The sequence below is a fragment of the Vanacampus margaritifer genome, chromosome 15 (genome assembly GCF_051991255.1).
Source record: "Vanacampus margaritifer isolate UIUO_Vmar chromosome 15, RoL_Vmar_1.0, whole genome shotgun sequence".
NCBI lineage: Eukaryota > Metazoa > Chordata > Actinopteri > Syngnathiformes > Syngnathidae > Vanacampus > Vanacampus margaritifer.
In genome coordinates, this window is record NC_135446.1 from 7,889,036 (window position 1) to 7,915,227 (window position 26,192).

The 26,192-nt window shown below is 43.0% G+C and overlaps 1 protein-coding gene across 3 annotated transcripts in view; it reads left to right on the top strand.

The window, feature by feature from the left end:
- Nucleotides 1-2,258: 2,258 nt before the first annotated feature.
- The window catches only part of iqsec3a (IQ motif and Sec7 domain ArfGEF 3a), a 43,914-nt gene continuing 19,980 nt past the window's right edge, over nucleotides 2,259-26,192 (top strand). For 2 of the 3 annotated variants that reach the window (XM_077545650.1, XM_077545651.1), the window contains exons 1-4: nucleotides 2,259-2,998; nucleotides 9,598-9,678; nucleotides 20,603-21,134; nucleotides 24,255-25,414. In XM_077545650.1, coding sequence (XP_077401776.1) covers nucleotides 2,274-2,998; nucleotides 9,598-9,678; nucleotides 20,603-21,134; nucleotides 24,255-25,414 — 2,498 coding nt within the window. In that variant the 5' untranslated portion in view covers nucleotides 2,259-2,273. The remainder of the gene's footprint in view (nucleotides 2,999-9,597; nucleotides 9,679-20,602; nucleotides 21,135-24,254; nucleotides 25,415-26,192) is intronic. The other variant, XM_077545652.1, reaches the window with a different exon arrangement.

Genomic DNA, 26,192 nt, shown 5'->3' on the forward strand with positions numbered 1-26,192 from the left:
TCCATAATGCCCGATTTGGGATGTGAATCGATAAGAATTTAGGGATTATGATTCCATTGTTAACTCTGCTGATGGATCCGATGCCTGATTGATTCAGGCATCGGATCAGATTGATTCTGTTCTATCAATTCTCATCAGCTGAGGGAATTAAATACATGTAATACAAATGATGATTTATATTATTTACCATTTATCCATATATAATTTCTTGAGAATTTGATGTCGTTTTAATGACTTCATTATTTGCTAGATCCCTGCAAATGTTCATATTCCTGCAACTTTAGAAACACATTTTTCTTTGCAGCATCTGTAACAATGTCAGCTACTTCCAAAGTTAAATTTTCAAATTTTTCATTGGGATGAAAATATTTTCCCAAAAAAATAAAAAATTGTGGCGATCATTCAAATTCCGCACTATCAGGCCAAACTGCAATTTCTATATGTACTGTGAGGCGCCAGACACAGATGACGGGCACCTGGGCTGCATATTTTTAGCCGCCCTATATCACATTGTTTTTGGAAGGCATCATACAATGCGTCGGTTGGCTTTTGCTCATACGACCTTTGTCAAGCACAGCAGCCGTTGGATATCCGCTTACACACGTGTATGAAGCATCCCAGCATCCACTCATCAAAGGATGGCTACGGACGCTCGCATCCATCTGCTGCCAAGCTACTGTCTGCCCTGGTGTGACCCCTTGCTAAGCTGCTAATGACAGTCTCGTCTATAAATAGACACAACCTTCACATAGAACAAATGCTCCAGATGTGCAAAACATGAAGATGACGGACACGTGCAAGTGTGGTAAAACTGAGGCTTTTCTGAAAGCCACTAGATGGTAGCAGACATCCACATGACTTTAAGGGTCTTAAACTTGGACATAAATCTAAGAAATCAAAAAGGTTTCTGTGGTTTTAAAATGAAATATGACAGAATTTTAGTGAAACTTGTGGCACCCCTAGGAAAAGAAGTAGCCTACAAAGAAAATCCATGTTATCCAATCCACAACTAGTCATTTATTCACCGCTTGCTGCAAGGGGGTGACAAGACTGGAATGGGAGTGGGGGGCAGCTGGTGATTAGACCCCCGTGACTGGATGCCTAGGGCTCAGTTTATGCATGACATTATGTTGGGTATGCAGCAGCCAAATGATCTTTCAAAATATCCTTAATAACTCTCTCAAATTTTCCAACAAGTATCATATAGTGTGCAGACGTCCATTTCTAGGCCTTATTTTGCACTCCAGTGTTTGTGATGTTTAAAAAAAAAAGGCCACCGTTACCAACCCCTAAAACTTTTATGACATTCCCTTTTCCATCAGTATGGCCTGCCAATAGCCAATGGGGATCTATAAATCACAAGAAAGTTTCAATGAGCCAACGAGCGACTTCAAAGCATTAAGCTAACGTGGCTTAATGCTAATGTTGTTGTGTATGTTTTGTCCCTAGTAAGGATTTAAGAAGCTTACGAAGGTATCCGTCATAAGAGTGTGATTAATAGTCACTTGCTCAAGGTCTGACCTTGCAGAGCTGATTTATTAGGGTTTTAGCGGGGACTCGTCAAACTTTGCTGCCATGCCCTGCCCACACACAATGAAAAAAATCCCATTTCTTGACAATTTAGGATCATCCAGATCGTTTTTGAAGGACACCTGCAAGGGAAGCTATATGGGGAGGATTTAAGAGTGCCCATGGAGTGAAACCCATTTTACCCAAACAGTATGAGTCAATTTCGCAAATAAAAAAAAATTGAAAAGGGTTGTTTTAGTTGGTCAAAGTGGCCACGATGGGGCTAAAAGGTACAATATGTAAACAGTATACTGTATTATTGATTGATACTGTATTGATCAGGGATTCTCAAAACGTGTACCAGTAGTCATGCGCTGGCTCCCTCTAGTGGTAAACGGAAAAAAATCACTGGCACGAAGAGCAGTGAATTTGATTATTAGAAACTGTTTTTAACCAAGGTAAAGTGTTTATTCAATTTATATGTACAATAAAGCTGCATTGAATCATTAAGTAAGGAAAAATACATTTAAGCAGTGTATTAATGGTGATTTACAGCTCATGACGGCTTAGAGCGTTTAGTATTTTTCTTACATTAAGATCCATGGGGATTAATATGTTGATTGTTACTAAAATGCATTCAAACGGTGGTCATGCAAATGAATAAATAACAGAAATTGGTCAAAATGGTGATTCCCCGTTCTTCCCTGGCGTGTCGACGTCGTGACGTCATCGGTCGCCCATGACCACTCCCCCTCACTCCACTGATGCCGACACTCCCACCCCCCACCTTCCGAGAAAGAGCGAGACGACACAAACCCAGCGTCAGTCTCCCGGATCTGCCTCCTCCTCCGTCGACGCAGCAGAAAGAGAGCGCCGGCACCGCGGCCGCACCTCCCCCGCCGCCAGTGATGGAGAGCCTGCTGGATAACCCCATGAAAGCCGTGCTGTACCTCAAGGAGCTCACCACCATCGTGCAAAACCAGCAGAGCCTCATCCAGACGCAGCGGCAGCGCATCGACGAGCTGGAGCGGAAGGTAGAGGACCTGATCGGCGAGAATCGACAGCTCCGGGACCCTCATCAGTACGTGCAGAATCAGCACCGCCACCACCACCCGACGTCCCAGCCCCAGCCGCAGCCGCCGTCTCCCCAGGCGCACGCCCACCCGCATCAGCACCACAACAAGGCTTCCAGCGGCCAACATCACCACCATCATCATCATCATCAGCAGCAGCAGCAGCAACAGCAGCGTTCCTCATCCTCCCCTCCTCCTCCAACTCCTCCCGCCGCGACCTCCGCGCCGGCGCCGCACCACCACCACCCGCAGCATCTGCAGTTGGTGCCCGCCACCTCGCCACAGTGCCAGCAAGCCGGACAGGCCAGCCCGGAGACCACCGAGGAGGGCAAGAGGAGTCCGTGCTGCAAGTCGCTGGTCCCGCAGACCCCCACCACCACGCTGTGCCGCTCGGTGGGACTGGCCAGGAAGGCTGAGTGAGTACAATGCAAAAATCAATGCTTTTTTGATTCTGTTAACACTGCAAGGGGGCTTCGGGATATAGAATCAATATTTCAAAATGACCTCAGCACCTTGAGATACAAAAGTGAAACTAATATAGTGAAAAATAAATGACACGTGATCTAAATCCTAATTCCAAAGGTCCAACCTGTATACGGTGGCATTAGTCACACAGCTGTTCTCTGGCTTAATCAATGAATCCGTAATGGGTATAGATTTTTAAGATTATGCGGCTGGAATGTTTAATTTATCGCGGCTAGCTGAGTGAAATTAAGCACTTCTCAGACATTATTCTGCATTTTTTTTAACTCATAATCCACCAATAATGTCAGATTCATACCCTGTACATTCAAATATGGTCAATTTCACAAATCAATACTATTGGATTGTCCCCAGTTCATCTGTTACTTTAACGTATTGTTCCCCTATTCAAAGTGTTGAAAATAGCTTGAAAACAAATCTATGAGCTGTCATGGACACTTAAACATGTGAGATAAGTGACATAAAGCTCCGCCTCCTGCTCACTCTGCGGGCATAAAGCTCCGCCTCCTGCTCACTCTGGGAGCCATGCAGCATTATGTTGCCTAGAGATTGAAAGTCTGGCTGTTTTTTTGACAATAATAAGTGGAAAATGTTTGAGTAAAAATGCATTGATGTAATACTTCCGAGCAGAAGTTAAGCTGCATACAGTATCACCCCTGGCTCTAAAACCTTTAGAATATAATTTGGCAAAATTGATGTGACCACAATTGTTTGCTATAATGAAGAATTACTGTTAAGGCTTTTTGTGTGGTCAGTGGGTCGGCATGAGCACAGACTTGTGGACAGGTAAATTAACAATTTTTTAGAGTGTTAAAATTAAAAAGGCATTTCAGCATGGTTTTGGGCTGGGGTTGTGGTGATGTTAACGCACAACGGTTTAAGCTCGCAATCGTGTCACAGATGAGCACAAACCTGGCGTCAAATCCACGTCAGAGCCTGTTTGTCCGCCGCCGTGCACTCAAGGTCACCGGCTCGGCCGCTGAGCTCCATCTGCTCCAGTCGGCCACATTGTTTGATAATCCTGATTGATTCATGGTGACGTGATTCCACAAACGTATACGGTCATAAAACAGAAGGGAAATGAAGGAAAGACTTGAAGGCTGAGACAAGGATGAGAGCTGACAAGCGAGATAATGGTGGTTGAACTTAAGATGACATCACATAGGCGAGCTCCAACGGGAGCCCGGATGACGTTTGACGGGCCAAGCGGGATGTAAACAAGAAGGTTACCCCGGCAACCACAGCTGGGATGACTTTGAAGGGCTGCATTTGGGAGAAGATCACTCGGATGTGTCATGAAGATCCAACCTGGGTGGAGGGGATTGGATTTTTTGACAGACGCCTCTCTGCCTGACATCAATCCTCAGGATGGTGCGGGATCAGCTCATCACCGGGATTTTTTTCCCCCTTTGCTCATTTGCTTGATTAAAAAAAGGAAGGAGAGGGCGGGTAATCTATTTGCCAGGCGGTAAATAAAAAATGAAATGCTCACTTACGTCACACGCCTTCCTCGTCTCACGCTTTGATGAAGGTAACTCGCAGCACGTTGAATCTGTTACAGTCTCCTCAAAAATCCAACAAGTATTTTTCTAATGTGTTTTAACCAGGAAAATAGCACCCAATATGATTGCACTTTATAAGCAAACATAAAGTAATAACATAAGTCGAATGTGAAAGATCTGGCGTGCCACCTTAGCCACCGGAGGGCAGCATAATACAATCATGTAGACACAAACAAAGAAGAGTTTCACAACTAAAGTAACTCAGTAAGTGTTTTTTTGCAGATGATAAAGAATATATGTCTGTGAATATTCTTATATCTGTCTGTATATTGTGTGTAAATATCCGTTGCTTTTTGTAAGCCTTTCTGTGCTGTTTCCCGCAATGTGTAAGCATTAAGTTAGCGGTTGTATGCAGTTGTAATTCTTTGTTTTATGTTTAGTTTAAAAGTATACTTCAACTGGGGGTGGGATTAAACAGGTTGAAGTTTCATTTTTTGGGGTAAACTTTTCAGCCTCTCTTTAGGGGAAGACGTGTGAGGAATCGTGACATTGCTGCAGGTGTCAAAATCATGCAGTCGAGGTGTATTTACGTAGTCAAGTCTGTGTATGCGTTCCCTAGCCACTCCGATGTATTATCTCCTCACTCTTACAACGCCAAACCCTCCCGAAAGAGGATAACGTGCCGGCTGGCACCACTAAATTTCTAATCGCAGACTTCCTCTAATAATGACATAAGAGAAAGATGCAATAAATGTATTTGTTCCGTTTGTTTGTTTGTGAATTGGACAACGTCTTAATGCCTTGAAGGAAAGGAATGAAGGCAACTTGTGTGTAAAAATCGATAGCTTCTTTCCTGTAAAAGATGAGCGCGGGGGACCGAGATAGATTGCCAGCTGATGGATGGGAAGGGGTCGGGGATGTGTGCGGCATTCTCCAATCTGTACTCTCCATCTCTGCCTTCTCAGCACTAATACTCCAAAAGTCAAATGTTCATTTCTGCAAAGCTGTGCTTTTATCTGGGCGTCCCCTCCCATCAGGCGGAATGGGAATCACGTCCGCCTGCTGGTCATGATGGGGTGACTCCACTCTGCTGGAATCTAAATCACACAATATCACATTTGGGTGCTTTTAAATTGCTTCATTTCTCTGGAGTGTAGACGGAGCTGCTGGCGGGATGTGAGCAAGTTGAGCAAAGTCATCCCGTGTCAGCGGTGCGGCTTTATTAACGAAATGTCCCGAGAGCTGAAATGTAGTACGGCGTGACTCGCGGTGGTCATTGGATCCGTGAAAGCGCTCCTTCTCGGGACTGGATTGGGTGGAAAAACATTCTCCCCCCATCTGTCATGGCGATTTCACTCCCTGGAAGCTTAGCACTGGAAATCCCTCAGACAATTCCCTTGTTTTGCATCAAATTAACTGAGGAAAAACATGCAATCGCGATTCCTCAACTGACATGTTGAAGTGGAGCGGCGGAAACAACTGCTGGCAACCCATCCTCATCCTCAAGGAAGGAGATTGGCTCAGGATGTGCGAATGCTCCAGAAAGAAATACTTTGACTTCCTTTTCTCTTAGTGGAAATGGAAATGCTCAGCTTTTACGAAGCTGTACAGGTCCAGTTCAGAACAGTATGCAATTTATGGAGTTCATATATGCACCTGACAATGGGAATGCAAATAACTGCAAAGCATTCATCACTCTTCATGAACACATGAATACAGACAAAATAACAATACTCACTGGAATATTATCCTCTGCGAAGAGTGACTAGCATTACAGCAGCTTACTGAGTCCCTTACAGTAGGTGTGAAACTCTTCTTTTTCATTTGTTTCTCTATGACTGTATGATTGTTTTTATAAATTATCATATTATTGAGTGCTATTTTCCTTATTAAAAACCAACCTTTTTTCGCAAGGATGGCACAAATAAATAATATTTCCATTCATTTAAATGGTAAAGATGATTTGAGTGTTTTGAGGCACCACTACAAGTAATTAGGTTTTACGAAGCTCATTATCGTTAACGAAAATAAAAGAAACATGAAAATGTGGAAAAGGAAAAAACTAACTGAAGCTACATCTTAATTTTAAAAATTACCTGAAGGTTGCTTGTCCGTTGATTGGTTGCTTGCAAACATGCACACATTGTTTGTGTGCTATAGCCTGAGGAAATGTCAGATTTAGTTAACTCCACCAAGGAGCGTGATGCTCCCTACCGAGTCCGACTACCTCGGGCCTTCAAGTCGTGACGGAGGGAACCGGAACAGGCCTGGCGTGTCCAATCGACTTCTGATGCATCATTGTTGATTATTTTTTTATTACTGTATTCTGTGTGACCGAAAACAAAGTGAGGATGAAACTAATTAGCCCGCTAGACTGATCATTCACTCTCTATGGCCTTTGCCTCGACTACAATACATAGGCTGTGTTAGCTATTCTTTAAAATCAACACACAGATAAATAATCCCCAAGTGGGGGAAAATTGCATTCCCCAAACTTCACAGCAATAAATCAGTGCCAGTTCATGGACGGCAAATGAACTCCAAGAAGTAGTCTGGTCCATTCCCAGAGCTCCCCACTCTCAGGCTTTTTGTCAGTTCTGCTTCTCTTCTTTCTTAAAACTTTCAAGATTTTATTTTTCTGTGAGAGGGGAGTTGGGAGTTGTTGAGGAGAGTAACAATTAGTTCTGAGGATGCCTGTTTGATGTTGAGGGTGATGACATTTTCTGCTGTGATTTTTGTTTTTAATCTTGATTTTTGCTTTTTTAAAGATTGAGATTTTTTTGTGATATCTTTTATTTAGACTCAAGATTGTTGGATTATTTCGACTTCTCTATTTTTTATCCAATTGAATAGTGCGTTGATTGATTGGTAATGCCTGCTTTGTAACCCGGAAGTAGGAAATGCGCCCTTGTAGACTAACAAGTGACTAAGAGCAGCAATTTCAGGTATTTTCCCTGTTAGAATAGCACTTATAAAGCTTGTAACATACATTGTTTATCGTTTTTGTGGTAAATATAATGGTGTGAGATATTGTTCGGCATTTTACACAGGTTTTATTGAAGAATTTGTCGCTATTTTACCGAGTAGGCTAGCTGCTAATATGCGTTAGCTTATGGTAAAGGCTAATTAAAACGCCACAACAATTATAAGTTAAAGTGCTATATGCTTAGATTTATATCGTTACTCCCTTTTTCCACGTCACTAAGACGACTGAAGAAGTACAAAAAGTAAGAGTCAAAACTAAGCTTTATATTCTTGTATGTGTGTACAATACACTTCTTGGTTTAGAACACTTAAAATAGTGTACTGTGTGTAGTATGACTTTGCCGACCTTGAACCCTTGCCTTCTGTCTTTTCTTTTCTTCTAGGACAAAAAACACATTTTTCTTGCTCTTTTGAGCTTGCTCTTGCTCTTTGTCCATCAGACTCAGTCTCTTGAGTGATGCTCTGACGCAAACCTTTTAAGCAGTCTTTTTTAAGATGTCTCTATTTATGTGTGTGTGTGTGTGTGTGTGTGTGTGTGTGTGTGTGTGTGTGTGTGTGTGTGTGTGTGTGTATGCATTGGCTTTTAGAATGGATTGAGAGATGTCTTTGGAAAGGTTGGCGTAATGGCCCGACACACACACACAGCTGCCCCAACGTCATATATTTCTCTTCCTTTCTGCCAAAATTGAAAGTGAATACTTTTGGCGAGTTGTCATTGATTATGTAGCGCTTTTTTTAGCCATATTGCCATTAGCGGAATTGACGTCTCATAAATGAAGCAAGCTGAAATGATGTGTAATAACCGCGCTAATTGCCTTTCAACGCTGGAGCTGACACAAACATGGCACTAAATGTTCTTCTCATCATGCTTCTTCTGTTCTGTGTGTGTTGTGTTTTACCGTTTAGGGATGTCATGAGTGGAGAATACGGTTGCTATTGACACAGTGATGAGTTGCACGCAAACATATTAGTTACGGAAGGTTAAAGCGACACTGTGGGAGTGCGGTGAGCAGATTAGACCGGCCACGTCCTCCTCCCTCCGCCCCTGCTAACACGTGATTTCTGTGCCCATGCCATTTTAGCCAGTTTCGTCCGGCAGCGGAAACGAGGCGGGCCAGGAAGCGGGGTCTCACAAGTTCAATTTAATCTTGGGAAGACTGCTTTGATCAAGGGTGTGTGTGCGTGTGTGAGTGGTAGTAGAGACAAATGTGGCTTCACATAGATAAAGATGTAAAGTAAATGTGTACTATTTGAAACATTTATGCATATTTTTGTAGGTTGTACATTGGCTCCGCAAAAGGTGAAAACAAGCTTGAAACAAATGTTCCCATAGAAAATAATGGTAATAAAATTAAATACAGTACAACAAGAAGAGTCAAAGTGTGTGTGTGTGTGTGTGTGTGTGTGTGTGTGTGTGTGTGCGTGTGTGTGTGTGTGTGTGTGTGTGTGTGTGTGTGTGTGTGTGTGTGTGTGTGCGTGCGTGTACGTGGTATAAATGTAAATGGAGACTAGCCAGACGTGAAAAGTTAGAGACGCCTTAAGATGAATCAGAAGGAGAGTGCTGTAAAGGTAACCCAGAGTTCATTCTATTTCCGTCTCCTTTTCAGACAATTTGCCCCAATGTGGCCAAATGAAAGGCCGCTATTATTTTTGTGTCATTTTTTCCCCCCTCACGATCTGTGTTGCTCATTACCTCAAAAGAAACTAAATGAAACCCGCTGTTGTACACATTTCCAAATGTTAGTCGTGTCTTTACAGATGAACATAAAGATTTAATAAAAAAAAATAAGACTGACAGCAGAGAATAATCCCCTAACCGAAAAATGTCCAGACTGAAACAGTTTGATAGGTGAAGGATATTGCTGCTGTTACACCACTGGCAGCCATCGTTATTTAAATTCGTTTGAGGAGACAAAACGTCCCAGTAGCAGCTTCGTTTTTTTCATTTGCGTCTCTGTGAAAAGCAAAAAGTCTTTGTGTCTATCTCCATGGTGACGCCATCCCTGCCTTGTCTGAATCCTCGTTTCTCTTCTTTATTTACCCAGTAACCAAACGGTGCTGCATCAGTTCTGCTGCCCGGCCCCGGAGGCCCCCGAGGGGGAAACGTCGTCTGCCTGTGTCCCCAGGTAAGACCGTTGTGTGGCACATACGCCACGCTTGGAAAAATGAACCCTGTGTTAGCTGTACTCACAGCCAGTTACCATGCTTCAAAAACGACACAACTACCCCAGTAGTCTGTTGATGTGGTTTGTTCAACACTTGAATCATTTTTAGGTTGTGTCTAGAATTCTAATTCCAGTCATTTAGCATTCTCAAGCCAAGACTTAATGATAATTTGTTACTTTTAGCTGTCCAGATGGCTTTCCAGCAAGCGTGCTAGTCAAAAAATTAGGCAGTCTCCTATTGATGCACGATCCATTCTGGAGTATCATTCAATTTTCCCAATTTTTTTTTTTTTTTAGTCCTTTGGTTTTGTTTTGTTTTTTAAGTGAGTCATTCATCTGTCCAGAGAGCATCAATAGCAATTAAGCCCTCTGCACCAAAATGCTTTGTTTTTGCTCTTTTTATCTGCCTTGTCAGAGCGAACAGATAGGCTAATGGTGACGAATCACATTGGGAAGCAGTCTCTGCTATTGACCAATTGAAAAGCCAAGTATTTGACGTAACAATAACAATCAATTATGGTGATCCAAGTTGCAAACCACCTCAAAGCAGGACTTTCATGGGGCCGAAAAGTCCTTTTTTTTGTGTTTGTTTTCTGATCGCATCTTATCCCCCCCACCCCCATGTCCCCCTTTTTTTTACCAAATGCTGTTTTATTGTTGATTTGCGCCTTGTTGTCCGTGATTTCACGCGGCATCACATCCCCCGTCCCCACTCCCACACACACACGCACTCAGCGCCGCACCTCATCTCGTCCATTTCCGTCCATGCTCACACCATGCGGGCCTTTGTCTGTCCACTGTGGTCACATTGAGTTTTAGATTTATTTATTTTAAACCACCAAAATTGTATTTGTGCAGCAAGGGGAGTGACCATTGATGTGTGTGCTGTATGTATGTAGTGGGGGGGGGGGGGGATCTTTCATGCGAAAAAGTAGTGAACACATGTAATGCATCTGTGTTCATGTGGAGGCACAGAAAAAAATGATGTTGCATGCTTTTTGCTTGGCAGTGGGTAGAATGTAGCTCCTTGTCTTATGTGTGTGTGCGTTTCAGTGTACTTGAATGACCTGCAAGCCATCAGGCATACTTTTACACAACAGGAAGTTTCAGTACACAACTTTTTGGAGAAACATTTCAAATGTTTTTATTTTTTCAAGCCTCTCAGATATATCACATGTTGACATATTAATAAAATATTGAGAAATGCTGTTGCTGCAACAGAAAAACATAACAAAACAAAACTTCAAAACAAATAGACACCTGAGTGGCCATGGACAGCATAGGGGATGACATATGAATTTGAGCATGGCTTTTATTTCTGCCTGTGTTATTCTTGCAGATTTATTTATTTATTTATTATTATTATTATGAATGCAAGAAAACTTAATCGTTAACATGTCTTAATCTAAGTCTGTTGAAAAACAGTGATTTTATTATATGTCCATTCATTATGAGGAAGCCTTATTTCACTCACCCAATTTATGGTTAAATATTTTGAACTGAAACAAATAATCGACAAACTTAATTCGGTTGCACTCCCGCCCCAAAAAATCTCTGACTCCCACGTCACTCTCCAGGCCAGGCCCCACCTCTTAAAACCACACACACTGAAAGTTACAGATATGATAGTGTGGAAGGTGAGGATAACGAACGACCCCAAGTAGACAACAATAACACCTGCATCATCAAGTATTGTTGTTTAGTAATGAAAAATCTATTTTTATGTGATTAATTGGTAGAATAATCGATTTAAAAAATATTAAGTTGTAGCAGCCTTAGTTTTAAAACAACACAAGATGGCACCAAAGCTGACAGGAAAGTGTTGACTTTTCTGAGGTTTTCTATGTCAAGAAGTAGATAAGTTGGCTCACGAAATTCAGAAAAATTTTGTTTTTGCTTTGAGCACCATATGGTGCAGCGCTAAATAAGTACATTCCATTTACCGTTTTCAATTTACACAGGCAGAAAGACACCTTGATAGATTATTACTTTTTTTTTCTTCATAAAGACTATTTTGCAAAATTGTGGCATTGGGCAGTTGAGGGTAGTTGCTTCAGCAATGACTACAAGGTGCTTTAGTTATACTCAGCGTGACCTATTCTGGCTAATAGTCCTCTTTAGAGTTGAGATTCTTTTTAATGATGTGCTTGTCTAATTAGCAAATTGGTAGTGAATTGAAAGCATCAATGCAATTAAAGACAGTGTGACTGGGAAGTGCGAGGCCTTCATAAAATGCCCAATAGTCCATGTGGACAAAAGTATTAGAGCACCTACAGTAGTGGGTCCATTGGCGTCGTTGGCTCGCAGGTTTTTTCCCTTGGCCAATCAGAAATTAGAATTTGAGGTCATCTTCCTCAGGGGCTAGTCCAGCCTGCTGTTTAAAAAAAAAAGGCCTCCGAGACCCGACTTGGCCTGAATTCGTATTGAAATCCTCAGCATTGAGTCACTTTAAATGAGTCAGCTCATGAGCTCACGAGCATCCTGAGGTTTGTTTGACCGACCAACCCACACATTTCATAGACGGCAAAAAGGTATTCATCACATCTTAGGGTTTCTCTTCCCTCTCCATTCCGCAGCTTATCTCCACCTTGTGAAGTGAACCCAAAAAGGAGGAGGGCGGTGGGTTTATTACAGAAGCGATTTCATAAAAGCGCAACATTTTGATGACTTTGCTGCAGCATCTTCTGCGTGCGTGCTCGCGTGCGTGCTCGCGTGCGTGCGTATGCTGCATCCTCCCGCCTCCGAATCAGCAGTTTGAATCATTTTGCTGCCTCAGTTTTCAGCTCATATACCACTTTCAAGCAATTCTTATAGTTTCAGGGATTAAAAAAGAGAATCTATTGATTTTGTACACCTCATCACCAAATTACGAATGAGTTGTTGTCTTTTTAATGTCGTGTATTTCACGTTTGATTTTGTACATTACGTGACACAAATGTCAGTAAATGTTATGAAAAGTTGTACAAAATATTCTGTTGATTTTCAACCATACCATTGTGCCCATGAGTTTACATCTTTGTAAACTTATTAGCACAACTGTTTTTGACAAAGGCTGACCTTTGTAGCAGGAAGTCCCCAAAAATTATTTTACTATAGCAGCAGCCGAACAAAACCTCTAGATTGTCAAGTCTGACATGCGATGACTATAGACAAGGTCAAAGCTGTATGTTTTTTTTCCCACTCAATTTTCATACGTTAGAGAAAATGGCGCTATGTATTGATTTATTTTTTAAACAATGTTTGGCTGGTGTAATTGAGGTCATAGCTGAAATCATTACACTTCTCAGTAAATCATGAAGTCATGTTCATATTATTTTACTGTCGCCAAGCAAGAACTGTAGATTTGGAATGATAGTAGATGCATTGCCATGCCAGCCAAGGTCAAAGCCTTTCATGTGTTACTTCTGTTATTATATGAAAATTGTACTTAAATAAATGTTTAAAAACAATCGGTTCTTAAGCATCAACACAAATTTATTCGACTGTACTGACAAGTTAAATACAATTCAGCTGAGTAAAATTCATTGTAAAGTAAAACGTACTGTACGTGAAAAGTAAAAAATGCAAATCAATCAGTAATTTAGTCAACGTAAGATAAGATGACGTTCAAGCTCTTATCAAGTAAAATTTACAACCAATCTTCACATTATCAAGGATGTAATATTTTTTTAATTTGGACTAATCTACTGTACGTTTACCTTACTCATGCTAATCAGACTTATTCGATTCTCTCCAGCACAGTTGAATAGTACACAATATAATGTGCTAGCTCCATTGTAATAGCTTTACAAAAATTCTTTAATAAAGCCAATTGTAGCTCAGGGGCTAATCCTTATGCGGCCGTGCTGAAGAATAAACACATCAGTCCCGTTTACTGTCTTCTGGGATGTTACTCTGCACGCCGCATCACATAGACAGCAGTTACGGCCAGAGCCGGAGCCAATGTCATTACATGCCGTCTTATTCGTCTCTCAGGGGCACTCACAACAATTGTGCAGGCCCGTCGATACCTCAGCCACACTGCTGTGCTGCAATGTCCCGAGTGTGAAGGTGAGTGTTTGTCTATGCAAGGGAGAGGAAAGAAAAATATTTTGTTTGTCTCAATTGCCTCCAAAGCTACAATTACGGCGATCTTAGGGTGCTAATAGGGCAGTTTACAAATTAAAACATACAAACTACTATTTTTAGAACAGCGCACAGCGCATGGGCGTGGCCGGTTGAGTGTATTCGTACGAGGCAAAAAACAATATACTTAACAGACGTATTATGGTTACAACAAACCTCTGCTGCTTTGGTGTCTACAGATATGTGACTGGCGATGTTATGACCAGGATCAAATAAAGGGAGTTTCCATAGGAATGTCTCCGCTGGGTTCAAGCATGTACAATTAAACAGCAGTGATTTACGTGAAAAAATGTCACCGAAGACAGCTATATGTGCATTGCGCTCTCTACATTTCGTCGGTGGAAATGGGCCAGCAGCTGAAAATCCAGAGCCAATCAATTGCAGGTATGTTTATCGTCTGTTTTCTCAGCGTTAACCTTGCTGCTAGCTGCCTGCTACAACATGCTAGCTACTATACATCATGGTGTAAATGCACCAAAAATACCTCAAGTTTACCAACGGAAGCCACTCCTGCTTAGATGTGTAAATTAATATAAACTATCAGCGCAATAGAAGAACCCTATGCCTACAACAACATGCTAGTTGATCTGTCATAAGATGTGAACGGTCACTTTGTCACCAAGTCACTTTAACAAAAGTAACTAGACAGAAGTAATAGCCCAAAGGTGGGCTTAAAATCTTCAAATTAAAATTGTGACTTTATGTGTTTTGTTTTCGTGAAAATGAGCGACCAACACGATATTAGCAGCCATCTAGACCGCACTGGAGTGGCAGCAACGATCATACAATAAAGCTTACCTTTCTACGAAAACTGCTTTATTTGCGCCGACTTTGAGGTCTTCGCATGTCAACCACCGTTTAAGCTGTTCCAAAGTGTGTTTTTGTCGATTGAACCATGTTGAAATTTCACGACTGGGATGTTGTTCCCTTCCAAATTTTGTGTACGTGTGTGTCCTATGCTGTTATTTAACATGTTAACTCATGCATATTAATGAGGGGAACGTGACGTCATTTGAGATCAACCCTATTAGGCGAAGGCCAACATTTTGACTCCCTTTGTGTCCTGAAACAGGCGAGCATCTGGAGGCCTCACCTGCCTACCATCGCTCAGCAATTTGTGTGTGGCGCGTGGCAGGCCCAAGCTGTAAAACCACAAAATGCGGAGGCGCAGACACCATTTTAATGATGTACAAATCATCAATATAGTGTCTTTATGCTCCCTGTTTGGCTTTACAAGCTGAGTTTTTTTGCAGATTAACAGTCTTCTTCTACCTTGTTTAGCTTCGTAATTCCTTACATTGTCCTTTATAGCCCCAAAGTACACGTACCGCTAGGTCTTTTGAAATTTCAGCTGGGCCTAACATCAGCATAGTAGATCAGGGGGAAAAAAGGCGCAGACAAGGCATTACTTGGCTATAATGAGCCAGAAAGGAGTGTGAGGAGGAAATGTGAGCAGTTTAGATCACACAAATGACGAGAAGTTGTGCTACAATGATTTATTGAATAATTCTATTCCGAAAGAAGATCGAAGCAAAATCTTAGCTTCAAATCTTCGCAGGGATGTTTTTTTATTTTTATTTTTTTAAAGCAGCGTATGTCCAAAGTTTGGGATCATATTAAACTTGAAAGATGAAAGAAGAAAGATGAAGTGCAATTATGTACCACAACAGCATGTGTACGATCCCCAACACAAGGGAATGTACACTGCATTCTGATTAATATTGAATTTGTAGAATATGAGATAAGTGGCAAAATCCAGCAAGTTTTATCCATCTCTGGGGGCGGCCGTTATGTCGTATGCTGTCGACTGAAAATGACATCACAGTTGCTCAGGGCTCAGGTAATGACAAATCATGGCTCAGCTTCAGAAAACAGGAGAGCCATGTTTGGTCGTTACCTGAGCCCTGAGCAGTTGTGATGTTATTTTCAGTTGGCAGCAAATAAAAACAGCTGGATTTTGCTGCTTAATACACATTCCACAAGCACAATATTAATCAGAATACCGTGTTTAGGCTAGTGGGGATGCATTGAACATATTCTTGTAGAGAACATTTTGAGGTTTACTTCCCGCTGTAAACTGTAAATGTGGTCAAGAATAGCCACCGGTGCACTTTCAATCCTTTTATTGAACAAACTCACCCAGTTTGTTAACAGCCAGCCAACTCTACACTCATTCATTGACATCCATGTCACTCACCAGCCCAGGCCATGCCTTCTAATGCCATACTCTAGTTACAGATAATACAGAGAATGTGAGGATTGTATGTGATAATGGCTAGTATACCCAATTCTAAAAAAAAACATTTAAAAGCTTCAGTTCTAGTTAATGACGTGAACTTCAGGACAAATATTAGGAGCAGCTTTGCATTGTGATGCTCAATTCTCTCTCTTTCCTCGTTATTCCAAAAATAAATTCAAGAGCCTGTGTCACACTAACATAAGGTGATTAAAAAAAGCAGCCAGCATCCTTTTTATGGACCGTGTCATGCTTTGACACCTAGTGTCTAACAGTTGAGCAGTTTTTCCGTGCTGAGTCATGCTTGCAGCGTCACTCTGTCACTCCAGGTGTCACCTCGGCTTTGGCTCAGCCTGTCATCATGAATTATCTGTTAAAGATGCCAGGGAAGAAAAGACGGGAGGGAAAATGTAAAAAAAAAAAAATATATATAAATAGGTCTAACACTGGGTGGGGGTGGGGTTGGGGGATGTATTGGTTGTTTGTTGGAGCCGTCCCCATGCAGCCACTGTTGAAGCACGCGTTAGCCGGGAGGTTTAACTTGCAAGATGGGAATACCGAGTTTCAAGATGGGATGGCGGCATACGCAGGTGCGCAAACAAAACAAGCATGAGCTTTCTGGTGTTGAGTAAATCTTATTTCTGCCATCTGATGCACCTACACAGCTGCGTTTGATGTGTTTGATTCAACAAAAGGGAGAAATATGTACACACTGTACACCTGCTTGCATGCAGATTAGTTACATCCTCAGTATTTTGCCGGATGCTCACAATGCTATAGATTAAGTCTTACTCTCTTTTTTATGTCTACTTTGGTAAAGAGTGGTATTTACAAGGTCACCCGAGCAAGTTATTGATCAGTATATTTATAACGGAGCCATCATTTTATGATTAATCACACGAGATGAGATGAGCCCTGCTGATTTTCACACTATCAGCTACCATTTCGAATGATGGCCTACTGTATGGTTGGCTTTTTAAATAATAGGGGTGGGAATCTCACAATTCGATTCAGAACAATTTTTGATTCAAAATGATTTGATTGACAATTATTTCTGCTTCAATTTATAGATGTGCAAATAATCGTCATGATCTACTCCAGTCTGACTCGCTAATGCTGATTAAAGCGCGCTAATCGCGGCACTTTTATCACTTAAAAGAACAGCTATTCATACAAAACGCTTCAGGAATGTATGCAGAGAAGGATCTTAATATTACTCACCGGCATATGCTATTCCTACGCTGCAAAAAACAACAACTTTTATTGGAATAACTTGATTGTGACTTTTTCCTTCTACTCACGAACCACACTGCCCCTAAGTGGCCAAATAGTTTACAATATGAACAGCGCTCCCAATATAGACACACACAAACAAGGGCAAGACAGTAGAAAATAATTTTAACAAAAATCGATTTGGGGACATTTAAAATAGATTCTGAATCGTACTAAATGAGAATCGCGATTCTTATGAGAATTGATTTTTTGGCACACCCCTATTAAATAAAGAGAGGTCGACAACAGCTTAGGTGACTACTCATCGACTGAATAAATGCCGTTACGAGAAAAACATTGACCCTCTAGTAGACAAGAGGCAGGACAAGCACTTTGAAAGTAATCAGAAGTACAATTACATAAAAAGTTAGTGGCTGCTTTCTTTGGAGTACTTGCCTTTTTCTCTTTAGGCAGAGCTCATATATACACCCATGAACAAGCAGTTATCATCTGTCTAATGCAAACGTCGCCCCCACAACCACAGACACCTTGTCTCATCTCAAAGCAAAGTCATACATATAATAAGTCCAAAGGCATACTGTATATTTTTTGAACAGTTATGATTGGTCTAGGATTAGGCAAATTGAATGTCTCATTTTGACCTTGGAATAGAAAAAAAACTGAACACAAACACAAAAAAAGCTAAATAAAACTGCAGAGTGACTTAATACATATCACATAATGTCACTCTTACTGTGCTCATATAGAATGTTTCCTTGGCCTTGTTTTCTCCCCCTCGCAAATGTGCAAACAGATGAGACACGAGTAAGAAAGCCACCGTGCGGTAAACATGACGATTGTTACGCGATTATGCACAAACACGGGGGTATTTGCCATGAAAGCCTCTTTTTGCAACGCACCATTCTTGCAGTTCTTGACGGTTTGAATCAAGTTAAGGCAGGGCAAGTCATGAATTCAGACTATACGTTAGCATCTCTGAGTGTATGAGCAAAGAGATGCTTATTAATGCAGAAGCTCCCTCTGTATGATTCATTCTCAGTGAGGGGCAGGACATACTGTACACCAGAGGGGGGTTGGATAAGAGATTTAGTCAAAGTGACAAGACAGAGCTTCAACATAAACCAAATTTACATCTTGGAATATAGGACAGAGCGATTGTATTGCAAGTCGTCCATCTTCTCGTCTCCACCCTCCTCGGCCTACTCTGACACACGGCAGGGCTAAATCTTCCTACCTATCAGCGGACGTTAAGGATGGACGAGGGCTGCTTGACGGCGCTTGTGAAGAGAATATGGGAGCGAGTAAAGCTTCACTTTGTGCTGACTATCCAGTAGATGCGCATCCTGTAAATATGCACACATCTCGCTGCGGTCGGTTTCAATTTGCATGCTTAATGATTCATTAACTGGACCATCTGAGCGGCTTTTTAAAAAATAGATACTTTATTTATCCCATGCGGAAAATTAGCTTGTCACAGTAGCAATATTCACAATATATACAGATAACCAACCAACTGAGGAAACAAATTTAAGGAATGTTAAATCCAATATAGGCAGGAAAAAAAGAGTTAGAGAGGTATTGCCAGATGGTCTGCGGTATGTAGTAAAATAGTCCCATTTTGCTATCATACTAACAGTGTTACATAATTATATCTTGATAAATTCATTGAAGAACATGTGTAAGGTATTGATGCAAATGTAGTTCTTTTTTTATTTTTACATCAAAGGCAGGTAGACAAACTGGTATTTGAAGTCTAACTGGCCTTTGTGTTGAAAACAATTGTGACATTGCCACATATCTAATTATCTGAATGTGAGAAGCTGCAACAGTTGAATAATTTTCATCTCTCCTATTTTACTTCTGATCCGCTAGTTTCGCTAAAGGCAGTGTAAAAGGGGGCTATCGAGATAAGCCAAAATTTTTATCCAGTCTCTCTATTCGGCAGATTTTCACCTGTGTCTGGAACCGGGCTTCACTGTGAATCACATAATAGGACAAAAAAATCACAGGTCTAACCGTTGGTCTTCCTCCATAACAAGCCACTTAGGAAATGGCAGGGCTTTATTTCAAAAGACTGCAAGTAGTCATGGCGGGCTGCCCTTTTAAAAGACATCTTCAGATCCCCCCCCCCACACATCTACCATGTCTATTTTTTGCTCACCTGCAGCTGAGTGAAGAAGCGACTTTATTGCACTATCCATTATTCATCCTACGTATGTCTATTTTAGAAGTTTCCCACTAAAGCCCATGACAGATACTTTTCTGATGACAGCAAGAACAGGAAAGGTAAATGTGTTATTGCCAGACGGGCACATTTAAAGTCATATTTCCGAGGTGATGTGCAAAAGTTCAGCAATGGGTGACGATCGTGTTGCCGCTAGGTAGCCATCTTGTGTTGTAATCTGCCAACAGGCCGGCAGCACTAAGAGCAATCCGTGGGAGTCGTGTTCTGGCACCTCCACTGTGTCAAAATAGCGACATTTCAGCGTGAATTTCTCTTTTTAGGGGGGATTTGGGATCCAAATCCAGCAAGTAGGTCAGGCAGGAAGCACTAAAAAAAATACTCTATTGGATGTGTGCACACAATTTAGCGCATCATACATACAGCAAGGTGTTAGAACAGCCATATTGTTTAGGATCAATTTGCTCCAGTGCCTTGTGGCGTGTTATATTTTTCTTACACTGATGTAATTATACAAGATCGGGCCATTTCCTCATTGGGTGCAGGTCCAAATTGGGATTGTGCAACATTGGTGGCGGACTGCCCACAGCTGCATTGAAAATTTCATTTATTTTTTCTTCAAAACAATGCAATCATTATATCCCTACTGTCCATTTTAATTCACTACGATCCAATGATGGACCCCTGAACAAAAAGTTTCACCTTAAATCTACTTCATACACACTCAGACACACACGGCAAAACGAAAGCACACACTTGAGCTGAGCATGACTGTCCTAATTTGTAATTCTGTATGTGTGTGTCACAACTGGCTGTCAGTTTCACGTTTCTTTTTCTTGAAGATGTTGCTGCTGTTTTCTTTTCCATCCAACTTTTTGTGCACCAACCCTATGGGTTTTTTTCAGCTGTGTCCTCTCCTCCACGTTGTCTTTGTCTGTCAAGTGCATAGACGACGACAAGCGAGGCACAGTCAAAGTAGTAAAAAAAGACGGGGTCACCGCGTCTTGCCACTCGCATCCCCGGAGAGCGAGAGAGAGAGAGAGAGAGCGAAGAGGTCATGGCGGATGCAGCAAGCCACCTCACTCTGCATTTTCTCCTCCTTTCTGCAGCGATGACCTTTCTCCAGACCCGTCAGTGGGGGAGGAAGGGAAGGGAGGAGAGGGGGAGCTGCAGAGTGAGGCCCCGTCACAACCGCAGCCCCAACAAGACACGCCGCCGTCGCCACAACAGCCCGAGCGTGAGCCCCCCCAGGCGCAGCCGCAACCCCCACCTGAAACCGAACCAGAACCTGTGCCCCATACAGAAGCCGAGCCCGAACTTCAATTTGATGCCCCGCCCGAGGAGGAAGCGCAGGAAGCTGAGGGACAAGGAGGGATGGATGAGGAGGAAGCAAAGGAAAAGCAGGATTTAGAGGATGCTCAGGAAGAGGCTGAAGTCGAAGAAGTAGAAGAAGAAGAAGAAGCACAGGAGGAGGTGAAGGAGGAGGAGGAAGAGGAAGGTGAAGGAGTAAAAGGGAGCAACGCGGCGAGGAGAGCCAGCCTCCACCACACGGCGTCGCCCCTGAGGGTGCAACGCAACGGGGCCGGCTCGCACTCGGCCACCTCCGACTATGAGCTCTCACTTGACCTCAAAAACAAGCAGGTAGGGGTGTGTTTGAAATGGGGCGTGTGTGGAACCTTGAGGTTTTTCTCTTGTTCTCTATTGGCGCCAGTGGACTGGCCAAACTGTATCTGCTTCAACATCCTCATCATCCTCATCATTATCATCACCATCATGGATCCCCATCACGCTTTTGTCTTTTTTACCGCTATGTTCAATGCGTTAATGTATATTTTTTTAAGGAGGATGGAAATTGATAATATTTAATCCTCTCTCTGATGCTCAGTGATTTTCAGCGGAGCGTTCTCATCGAATAAAAACACATGATTGTCCTCCATCTTGTCCTGTACTGAGTATCTATGAAAATATGAATCAATGTGCAAACATGCGAATTACCCCCTCATGCAGCAACTGTCTTGTCTTTCCATCCACGCTGTCCCATCAGGAAACTCATACAATAGTATCTCCATTTTCCAGGACCATTATCGTCATTTGCCTTGTATTGTTTTATGTCACTCGACTAACCCAGCATCATCCCCCAAGATCTCCATGCAGGTAAGGAAACAGAATTAGTGCCACTTGGACACAACACAACACTGATATAAATGTATTTCCAGTGACACGCCTGCTTTACGTCTTTCATTTTGCATCAACTTCCTGTTTGAGGCTCCTGTAGTCGAACTCTGTCTATTTCACGCCGTCGTCACAACAACAGAGACGTAGATTGCTTCCATCGATCTCCTGTCAAGTGTGCGTGGGATGGATGCATCCTCCGATCAATGTGGAACTAATTGGAAGTGCGGGGCGATACCTTGATTGCGGTGCACTAACCTCATGATTGACTATCAATTTGTGGGCAGTTTGCGTAAACACATGGAAAATTATATTTTACCCATGTGAACCTGACCATGACGGAGATTCTAAAATAAAAAACACGTGTTTGATAGAAAGCTGGCAAGAAAACACACAAAAGTCAGAGGCAATAAATAACCAGCAGGGTCGCATTCTTTGGAAGGCATCCTTTCTTGGCAAACGCACAGCATGACAGGTTGATGTTAAAAATATCTCACGTTCTTAGCCATGACACTATTTTCTGAGCTAGTGACCCTCCGAGAGATAGATTGCCATGCCAAAGATTCATCAGCAAAACAATAACGTCAGCTCTTTAATTATCGTATTGGTTTGGCATGGGAGCGTTATGTTGTGTCGTGTCCCACTTCTTGCCGTTGCATAATCAGCTCGTTAATCATGCAGATGTTTCTCCGCTGTGAGACATTTGCATGAGCACGAGCGCAGCTAATGACCCCTTGATTTGCCTCCTGGATGTGCGCTTGATTCGGCGGTCCATCTAGTGTGTGTTGTGACACCCACTACTTGTAGCAATGATTCATGGCGGAGTGTTTTGCTGTTTTGTAACTACTTGACCTCCAGTTGTATTCAAAACACTTTTAAGAAGTAGCTTATTCATCAAGACCATCCATCACTACCAGGCGTCCAGATACGTCAGAGCTAGATGGGAAGCTTGGAAGGACTCATGCTCTAAAAGGTCCATGATCATTTGTGAACTTCCTCCAACCTCGCTTTTTTTGCAATTATCTCCCAACAGCTTTGAAGTCTCTTTAAAATATTCACATCCCTTTTATCCTCCCATATATGTATCCTTTGAAAATGCAATGTTTTCTTTTCCCCTTATAGCTTAGTTTTTACTGTGGCGAATGTGCTGGTTCAATCTGCCTTTCAAAATCGATTGAGCGAGTCCGGCCGGTGGCAACACAGATCTGCAGATTAATCTCTCTCCATCAGCACTTAGTGAAGTGATCAGGATTCCAATTTCCATGTCCTCCTCACTGCACTGTTCACGTGTCATTTTGTCGTCTTTGTCTGCCGGAATAGTCTTAATTTGCCGAGTCTAAATGCCAGGCTAGTTTTAATCCTCTTTCCTACCTTCCCGGTGGCTGTAATTCCGAATGTGTCAAACAGGCACAAAGAGAGCAGGGCGTCCTCAAATGCTTTCTTCAAAATCCCTGACCCAGCTTACGCAGAGGCCAAAACGGGCATAAAAACCTGCAACATTTAATCAAATGACTTTTATATTTTATTCAGTCAAGGGCACCTCTCCAGAGTTTCTTTCGATATAAGGGATCGCGTGTGAAACTTTCGTGATGCCTCGTTTTGATGCCTTACCACATCATTTAGCAGAAAGTCTCACCGCCGTTAAAGACAATCCGAGCCTCTCTGAATTAATTAATTAAAAGAACATTGACTGGGAGTCAATCTTTCACACAATAAGCATCTCTATCTCCTTAATGACACATTACTTTGGTTGTACACTACTTTAGAGTATGTTTAGTATGTGAACATGGTTATCTCTGCATGCCAAAGCCGCCTCCCCTTGTCGCTTTAATGGAGTTCAGAGCAGAAACAGAAGTATAATTGTCCATTAAGACTGAACGAGTGCAGGATTGGGGGGCTTCAAAAGACGTGCCGTGGACAATGTGACTTGCCAAGATAAGAGCTCGCACTGTTTTCAGAGGGTTTTCGCGGAGATTGTTCTGACTAAGCACAGGGGTATCATCAAGTGTTTGAACGTCTGCCAGACAACGACGGCAGCAACGTGGTGTCTATCGTTTTCCCACAGACTTTCATACATCTTTCACAGGCAAGATTAATGGCGCGTTCGCTGTCGGAGAATTTAAAGGACCTCTGAGGAGTTGACGGAGATTATTAGTTGTGTTTGCGGAGAAAATGAGCGCTTTGTCCGAAATACTGTGAGTTGGTTACACGTTTTTCATGAGGTCAAAGCAGACTGTTGATGCTGCAGTCCAACTCTGTGGCTTCATGACCTCCCAGTTTTCCCATTCATATTCTTATCCACAGTGTGCCCTTCGTTTTACTGCCCAGCTCCATTCATTCTTCTGACCCTTTTCTTTCTTGATATTCATCAATGCACCACCAAAATTCGTAACATCAGCCGTTTTAGCAATGATGTTCATCGTCACTGTCCCCATGTGACCTCAGTTACAGGACATCATTATAGCTTAAGGATTGTCTACTTGATTTTGTACCCTTGACATTACGTTGACGTTACTTGAAAAGCTTGGTAACATACCTGCCCTGTTTTTATCAGTCGTTATTTTAGCTCCTCTCTATCCTTCTTTCCAGATCGAAATGCTAGAGCACAAATACGGCGGCCACCTCATTTCCCGCCGCGCTGCCTCCAAGATCCAGACCGCCTTCCGCCAGTACCAGCTCAGTAAGAACTTTGAGAAGATCCGCAACTCTCTGCTGGAGAGTCGCCTGCCACGGCGTATCTCCCTGCGCAAAGTGCGTATGCAGAACACTGAGGGCTTCTCAGCTGAACGGGCCCTGGCAGAAGGCTGCAACTTGGCGGGCATCCCTCTGGTGAGGTCGCCGTCGCTGCCCGCCACGATGGGCGGCAGCTTGACTGACCTGGAGGACTCCTTCACCGAGCAAGTCCAGTCGTTGGCAAAGTCTATAGACGATGCTCTCAGCAACTGGAGCCTGAAGACCATGTGCTCGCTGCAAGAAGGTGGTGCTTATCAGTTCAGTGCAGCATTAGGTGGAGTTGAGGGGTGCGGCGCGGGAGAGTCGACCATTCATCAAGCCTCACTGGATCCCAGCGACCTGTCCAAAAGCGCGAGCAAGCTCATGATGGCCTTCCGGGATGTGACGGTCCAGATCGACAGCCAAAACTTCCGCGTTTCGTCTTCCGTCGTGGAGTCTGTCACCCTGGGCAGCTGCGCTCAGCAAGATGGAGCTGCGTCCATCGCAACAAACTCTGCTCCTCAGTCCATTCCGCCTGAAGAACCACACGCACCCTCATCAGCTGAGCCCATAGATCCCCCTCCACCTCCTCAAGAGCATCCACCTCCCCCAGAAATAGACTTATTTGATCAGGATATGGAGTTCCCTGCCCCCCCTCCCAGTGAGGAAGAGCTTACCGGAGAGGACTTGCCACCCTCAACCCCCCTAGACAAAATGGCTCCCAAGCAGGTGGCCGCTGTGGTGGCACCTCCTCCGCCGGAGCCCCCTAAACATCCCCCGGCCGTGTCTGAGTCGCTTGGGGTCAATCGGAGCGGCTCGGAGACGGCGGACAACAGCTCAGAGCAGATGAGCAGCAGCAGTGCGTCCACGGAGGTCCGCTCCACGTCGGAGGCCTCCTCCAAGGAAGCTCTGCAGGCCATGATCCTCAGCCTGCCGCGCTATCACTGCGAGAACCCTGCTAGCTGCAAGTCTCCCACACTGTCCACTGACGTCATGCGGAAACGTCTCTACCGCATTGGCCTCAACCTCTTCAATGTGTGAGTAACCCCACTGTACTTAAGTTGATTTTTCAGCTATCTCAACTGGAAATGGAAAAAAATATCTGTACTTTTTATGCCTCTGCCAGAAGAGGCTCGTGACTCCTTTCACTACCTGCAAATGACGGCAAATGTAAAAAAGATGTAAATGGGGGGAGAAAGTCTAGGCGAGATCTTGATGGACGAATTGAGATTTTAGGGGCTTTAAGAGGAAAAACAGGGACAGAAGAGTCACTTTGAGTTAAGTGCAGAGTATTAACCACTGCTTCAGGATTCTTAGTTAGAGAGTGTCCCCCTTCTAAAAGAGCCCAAGCCTTTGCACGGATGGGAACGCTGTGCGGATTAGGGTCATGCAATCTTTCTTAGAAGTCTCTTAAAGTGTCTGCTGTCCATTTCATTTCACATCTGCAACTGAAAGGGAAAAAAGGCAGCAGGCGGTCCAACGTTAAGACTCACGACAGACGAGGGCCAAGTGGTTCTCGCGTGCCGGCGATAGACCTGTGAGACGGGGTGTTGCCATGGTGACAAAAGTGCACGGGGGCTGAACACGGTGATGCGATGCAGGCGCCCGCATGAAACAAGTCACGCTCCATTGGTTGGAATGCAGTCAAGTTTGTTGTCATTGCACTGCACTGGCCACTTCATTAGGTACACCTTGTAATTCTACCGTAACAGAGTCTGTTGAATATTTTGGTTTACTTATTAAGCTCATAAGTTGTTAAAATTATTAACACACTTTAATTTTTATTTTCAAAATGCTTTACTTTGGGATTAATTG